This window comes from Gekko japonicus, unplaced genomic scaffold, assembly GCF_001447785.1.
Source record: "Gekko japonicus isolate JY-2015 unplaced genomic scaffold, Gekko_japonicus_V1.1 scaffold3345, whole genome shotgun sequence".
NCBI classification, from domain to species: domain Eukaryota; kingdom Metazoa; phylum Chordata; class Lepidosauria; order Squamata; family Gekkonidae; genus Gekko; species Gekko japonicus.
Window position 1 is genome coordinate 121,187 of NW_015176548.1, and position 7,245 is coordinate 128,431.

At 47.8% G+C, this 7,245-nt stretch overlaps 1 protein-coding gene across 1 annotated transcript in view; it reads right to left on the bottom strand.

Moving 5' to 3' along the window:
* Positions 1–1,907: 1,907 nt before the first annotated feature.
* DHRS3 (dehydrogenase/reductase (SDR family) member 3) overlaps positions 1,908–7,245 on the bottom strand; it is a 29,039-nt gene continuing 23,701 nt past the window's right edge. Inside the window, exons 4-6 of the mRNA XM_015427469.1 lie at positions 6,064–6,302; positions 4,730–4,855; positions 1,908–3,814 (exon numbers count right to left, since the gene is read on the bottom strand). Coding sequence (XP_015282955.1) covers positions 3,730–3,814; positions 4,730–4,855; positions 6,064–6,302 — 450 coding nt within the window. The 3' untranslated portion in view covers positions 1,908–3,729. The remainder of the gene's footprint in view (positions 3,815–4,729; positions 4,856–6,063; positions 6,303–7,245) is intronic.

Below are 7,245 nucleotides of genomic sequence, written 5' to 3' on the forward strand. Positions count from 1 at the left end.
ACACACACAATGGATTCTCTAAAAGCCAATCATATCCTAAATGCAGTTTCCTTGTTGCTGGATTCTTCCGCTTCCTTGTTGCTGGACCCTTCAGCTTCCCTCCCCCACCAAAGATCCTTGATTCATTTTGTCTTCTGAAATCGTTTAGGATGGAAATGGGCCACATCCATACGGACACCCCTAAAGCAGTTAAAAAGGTAAAGGTAAAGGTTCCCTTGCTCGAAAGCCAGTCGAGTCCGACTCTAGGCTTGCGGTGCTCATCTCCGTTTCCAAGCCAAAGAGCCAGCGCTGTCCAAAGACGTTTCCGTGGTCATGTGGCCGGCATGACTAAACACCAAGGCGCACTGAACGCTGTTACCTTCCCACCGAAGTGGTACCTATTTATCTACTTGCAATGTCTTGCTTTCGAACTGCTAGGTCGGCAGGAGCTGGAACAAGAGACGGGAGCTCACTCTGTCATGCGGCACACTCGGGTCTCGAACTGCTGAACTACCGACCTTTCACAGCCTGCAGTTCAGCGTCTTAACCACTTGAGCCACCACAGTTTGGCAGACCCTTAATATGCTTTGATGGCTGTTCAGGGTTGTTTTGCTCTTTCTCTCTTTCAGAAGAGCTAAAATGAGGTAGGAGCAGAAAGACTGACTCCTCCTCGTTAAAGAGGAGTACTTATCTTCTTCCTAATCTGCTTATTCATGTGAACTTCTCTCGTGTATGGCCTCTTCTCGTTCATACTACAATGTGCCTGTTCACATAGGACCACAGGTCAACAGCAGCATGCCCGTTTCGCATCCACAAGGTCCCAGGATCGATCTCCGGCACCTCCAGTTACAGAGCTGCAGGTAACAGGTCTTTTGTGTGCCTGGGGTCCTGGAGAATGCTTGTCTGTCACAGGAGACAAGATCAAGCCAGCTGGATTGAGCTAGCTCGGTACAGGGGAGCTTCTTCGTCCCACAGCTCAGTGGCGGAGCACCCGTTTTGCATGCAGAAGGCCACAAGTTCAGTCCCGGCCATCTCCGGTTAGAAGACTCTCAAGCATCAGGAAAGACTTTTCTCTGCTCGAGAACCCGGAAAGCCACGATGAGTATGAAACTGCGACAGGTAGATCAGAGGCATGAGGGAGGAGGGCCATGAGAGCTGCTTGTGGGCCCTGCACTGCCAATGCGGCTGAAAGGCTGCCAAGGGAAGGTTTACTTGCAGGAAGCTGGCTCAGAGGAGCAGAGACTGGTCCCCGGGGAAGGGTGAGGCTCTGGGCCTGGAGACCAAGAGGACCAGGCAGAAGAAAGTGGAAACCAGGAACAAAACGGGGGGGACCCTCGGTGTCAGGATGTCTCAAAATACTCATGAACGTCATCCACTATTCAAACAATTCTAGAAATAATGTTATAATAGTCTCTATTGTTTTTATGTATCAAGATTCCCATAAATTGTTGTGATAAGTAACCCCATACATAAGATATGCAGGCAATTTACAAGAAATAATGAGCCGTTTCACTGAAACGGCTTGCAGCCACAAAAGGCTCAATGTTTAAATAGTATTTTTTAAAAAAAAGAGCATTCAAGGACTAAATTCTAAGAAGACCATTTTTAAAGGAGTTCGCTGGATGCCATTATTTCAAGAATAAAAACTCCTTTGAAAAATGGCGTTTTTAGACACGGGTTCCAAATTATTTTCAGAGATACTTCCGTTGCAGCTTTGAGGAAGAACTGCTGAAATGCGGTGTAAATCCAGAGGCACAGCGCCCAGTTAGCTCCTGCTGGATTCTCTGAGAGTGAGTGATTTTCCTCCAGTTGAGAATCTACATGGACTGTGCGTCTTTTAGCACTTGAATACGCTTTTTTAAAAGTATCATTTAAACATTGAGGCTTTTGTGGCTGCAAGCTATTTCAGTGACACTAGTTATTATTTCTTGTAAATTACCTGCATAACTTATGTATTGAATTACTTATGGAAATTTTGATATAGGAAACAATAGAGAATATTATAAAACTATCTTTAGCATTGTTTGAATGGTGGATGACAGCCATAGTATGCAGTTATACCTGGTGTTTATTAATTTGTCTTTTGAAAGTAAAAAGCAGGCAGAACTGCTCCCCGGGTGAGTTGGGGCCAGGAGATGGGGAACAGACTGCAGACTCAAAGAGACAACACTTGTAAGCTGTGCGTGTAAAGAAGAGTAAATAAAGTGCTCACAAGGGTGGGCAAAAAGGGGGACGCTGTGTGATGGGTGCCCCTGCCGCCGGAACATTGGCACAACGATGACAAAGGGTGTAAGGCCTCATCCTATATCCACCATAGAGAGAAGTTCAACTCCATGCCTCAAGAACTTCTGGGTAATATTATGTTTTGCTTCTGCACTGTTCAAAGCCAGAAGACCAGAACAGCAACCATGATGGACCGGGACAAAGACCCCTCTCAGTGCTGGCAAGCATATCTTCAAGATGACAGCTTCCCCATTCTCTTTATACCCATTATCCCACGGTATACTGCCCCAGAACATGGAGGTTCCATTCTTCTCTGTCAAGGTTAGTAGTCCTCAGGGTTGATGTATACGAGTCCATTTCCCAGACGGAGGCGGGACTGAAGTTAAAACCCCGCGAGGATATTTCAGAGTTTTTCAAGCACAGAGCTGAACTCCCCTCTGTGGTGAATAAATTCATGTGTTTATTTAAGACATTTCTATGCCACCTCTTCAGAGCCCGCCTCGAGGTGGTGTACAGTTAAAACGATGTCACAATATCACAGACGGTGATGCCTTATCCCGTTGCTGGATCAGACCAACTGTCCATCTAGCAATGAGTGTCACAAAGTAGTCAACCAGATTCTTCTGGGAGGCCTACAAGGGGAAGCTAAAATCCCCATTGTTTACCACCCCCTGCATTGGTACCTGGAGGTACGCTACCTCAGAACATGGAGGATCCATCCATGGTGCCTCATACCGACCAATGTACTTTCCCTCCAGGGATCTGACTAATCCTCTTTTCAATGCCAACAAAACGAGTGGCCCTTGCAGATCTTGTACCAGTGAACTCCGTACGCTAACTTTGCGTGGAGTTAAGAGCGAATTCCCGTTGTCTGTCTGGGATCTCCTGTCCATCACCTGCCAGTTCGCATATTACCAGAGAGGGAGAAAACATTCTCTTTCACCCCTTTCTAAACCTCATGCATCAAACATGGCCCTTCTCTAGGAAGCCGTCGGAGGAACCCCTTCAACAAAAGCCGCTCGAGTTGTTTGTCCTTGTTCTCGCGGGCCTGGCCGACCGGCCGCCCCTGACAAAGGAATGTTCCGTACCCTTTCGACAGTGGGCCGGAGCCAAAATAAACCGGCTGCTGTCTTAGACTCCGAATGCAGTGGCAAAGAGCAAGAGATGCTTTCAAGAATCATCTGACCAGCTTTACGGATCAGAGAGGGCGAGAGAAACCCTTATGTCCATGGGAAGCGCAGTGGGATGTGTTCGGCGTGGAAGGATTCAGCTAGACCCTGAAACTCTTTAAAAGGAAAAAATAACCTATGAACAAATGGCACAATCAGGTTTCTAAAGAACTGACCCCACGTCCCCCTCCCCGTTGTTCACTTCCAGGTCCCCAAGGAGTTGGGTCCATCTTTCACAGAGGCCTCATTGACGGAGCGCTGAAGGTGCCACCGTGGCAAACGAGAACAGGGCTGGCTGGCCAAAAATTGTGTCAGGTCACAGCCTCTTCTGGCTTTGCGCCTGAGCACGGTGCAACCCCTATGTGCGCCCTTTGAAAGTGTTCATGCAGGTGTAGCTCCCGGAGAACTTGTGGATCTCTTCGAGTGCCGCTTGCGGGAGGAGGCTGCAGGGGGGAAAGGAACAGAACATGCCGATCATGTTTCACAGGAAAGACAAAGAAGGGATGTGTTAGCGACGCATGCGTGGGAGGAACCTGTCTGAGGGGCTATCGGAGATGTGGAGACATGGGCGCTAACGGCCAAGGAGGATTTCTGTTTAGCGTAGAATGAAATTAATGAGCAGTAAGCGTAGAACACATAAAAGGAAGTACTTCACCCAAAGAGTAATTAACACATGGAATTCACTGCCACAGGAAGTGGTGGCGGCTACAAGCATAGGCAGCTTCAAGAAGGGACCAGTGTTCCCTCTAAGCTGAGTTACTGTGAGATAGCTGACAGTTTTTTAGCCTCTGGCTCACAGATTTTTGTCTTCGCTCAGAAAGGATGGCTTGAGAGCAAACTAGTTCATGCAGTAGCCAAATCGCTTGTTCACAACTTTAATGCCAGTAGCTTACAAAATAGAATTTTTGCTCACAAGACTCCACAGCTTAGAGGGAGTATTGGAGGGGACTGGATAAACATATGGAACAGAGGTCCATCAGTGGCTATTAGCCACAAGGTATAGATGGAACACTCTGCCGGGGGCAGTGATGCTCTGTATTCTTGGTGCTTGGGGGGCAACAGTAGGAGGGCTTCTGGAGTTCTGGCCCCACTGGTGGACCTCCTAATGGCACCTGGGGCTTTGGCCACTATGGGACAGAGAGTGTTGGACTGGATGGGCCATTGGCCTGATCCAACATGGCTTCTCTTATGTTCTCATGATCTCAGTGCTTATGAATTTCCTGGAGACATCTGGTTGGGCAATGTTGCAAATAAATAAATAAATAAGGATGCCGAGCTAGATGGTGCCTGAGAAGAACCTAACCCAGCCATGTTCTTCTTATTATTTTAGGACCCGAGTGTGGATTAGCAAGCAGTACCTTTTCAAGATGATGAGGATATGCATTGTCCATGGAAGGAGGAGGAAGGCTTGATTCTGCTGAACGGCTTCCACTGTCCTTCGGGCCACCACCTCTGGCTTTAGTGGGGGGAAAAGGTTGGGGAACCTGAAAGCAGTAACAGACCAGTTGCTTCATATCCCCTGCCCAAGAGTGTGCTGCAGCACGCATCCTTCAAACACGATTATTTTTCCGTTTTTCCAGTCCCTACACATTCTATGTCCGCTTCATCAGTGGATCAAATAAGATTATTGTCTCTTGTACTTTCCTCATCCAGCTAGTCTTGGAGTCCAAGAAACGCATGGGAACTGGAATACATTTCCCCCCCTTTTGCCTACAGTTGTCCAACTGATATTCTCTTTCTTACACCACTGGCTTTTTTCCTGTATTTATACTGGCTCGGTTTTAAGGTGTTGCTTCAGGATTCAAAATCTCACTCCCCTCTGAAGCTGACTGGGTCAGTTGATCTACCTCCACCTCACAGGGCTGTTGTGTACCTCATCCTCACAGGGCTGTTGTGAGCCACAAAGGATAAGGGCAATCGGAAAAGAGCCAAGTTTCCTTGTCTGAAAAAAAGGGGGAGATGAAAGCTTGGAAAATCCAGGGCTCTCCATCAGCTTCAAAGGGTAGTAGTAGAAGAAGAAGAGAAGAGAAGAGATTGGATTTATACCCCGCCCTTCACTTGGAGCTTCACTTGGAGCAGCTTGCAAACTCCTTTCCCTTCCCCTCCCCACAACAGATACCCTGTGAGGTGGGTGGGGCTGAGAGAACTCTGACACAAACTGCTCTTTTTCAAGGACAGCTGTGCCAGAGCTTGTGACTGACCCAAGGTCACATCAGCAGCTGCAAGTGGAGGAGTGGGGAATCAAACCTGGTTCTCCCAGATTAGAGTTCGCACACTTAACCACTACACCAAACTGGCTCTACACCAAACTGGGTACAGCTGAGAGTCAGATGGATATACTTAGTTTATCTGATGTATTTTTGTACCTCTGCTCCATAATATTGCAAGCTGGCAAGCAGCTGCAATCAGATCCAACAATAATATTTGCAGCATAAAAGCAGTGCAAAGTCTAACAAAGATTCAGGCGAGACGTTTCATAAATAAAAGAAGCATCAACTGAATGGCGTTTTTTAAAAAAAGCGGGTGAGGTGCCATCACAGAAAAGGTCCAGCTCGCTGCAGAAAGTGGAGGCATTCAGAGAAAGGGGCCTCTACTGAAGAATCTCATCAACAGCCAAGACTCTCTATGGGTCTCATGTTCAAGAAATGAGTTAGTTCAACCATCTACCAGCCCCCGCCTGCATCACACTTACCTGATTCTCATGCCCTGAAACATTTCGGTGCTTGTGTGGAAGGGCAAGACGGTGGTGGCATTCACCCCCGGGCAGTCCAGCAGCCCCAGGGTCAAGCTCTCCATAAAGGCGAAGGAAGAGGCTTTGGAAGTGCAATAATCAATGGCCCCCGGAATGGCTGATAAAGCCAGGACAGAGTTCAGACACACAATATGCCCATTCTGTAGCTCCAGCATCCGCGGCAGGAAGGCCTTTGTGGTCTGTGGGACATAGACAGGAAACCATTTTCCAGGAAGGCTGGATTCAAACATTTTAAGACAGGCCAGACAAAATGAGAAAGGGACCTTCAGTGGTCCATCTAATCCAGTATCCTGTTTCACACAGTGTTCAACCAGAATGGTCACAAAAGAAAGAGGGGTGCACCTTGTCTTACTTTTCTGGGGAAAGAAAGCTTTGGCAAAACAGTGGCCCCAAACAACATGCATTTGGTTTCCCCTCAGTGTTCCTGGCCTGCCTGAAATTGAAGACTGAGTCACGACACTGGAGTTTCCACTTTTTTCCCCTTTCTCAGCACCTCCATAGAACCTACTGACTTATCATATTTTTATTCTACTGTTCGCTCAAGAAGCTCAGGACAGGAGCTCCCATAGGGAAGAAAACCAAGGTATCAAGTATCTGAATGCATAAAAAAAGATTTTTCCCCCTCAAACCATTCTTCATTATAGGCTGACAAAAGATAGATCCAGGGGTCCTTTGGGACCGGAGCGCACTGGAGCACCGCTCTGGCAGCCCAGGAGCAGGCACAAATGGTGGTGGCAGCAAGCCCTGCCCCCAAGCTCCTTCTCTCTAGAGTCACACCACTCTCTCCATTGTATTCTATGGCCCCATAGAATACAATAGAAAGATCGCACCACCACTGCAGCGCAACTCCAGAGAAGAAGAACAGATTGGATTTATACCCTGCCCTTCACTACCCAAAGGTGTCTCAGAGTGGCTTACAAACTCGTTTCCCTTCCCCTCCCCACAACAGACACCCTGTGAGGTAGGTGGGGATGAGAGAGCTCTTGACAGAAACTGCTGTTTTTCAAGAACAGCTCTTATCAGAACTACGGCTTGCCCAAGGTCATCCAGCCAGGTACAAGTGGAGGAGTGTGGAATCAAACCTGGTTTTCCCAGATTAGAGTCTGCGCACTTAACCACTAC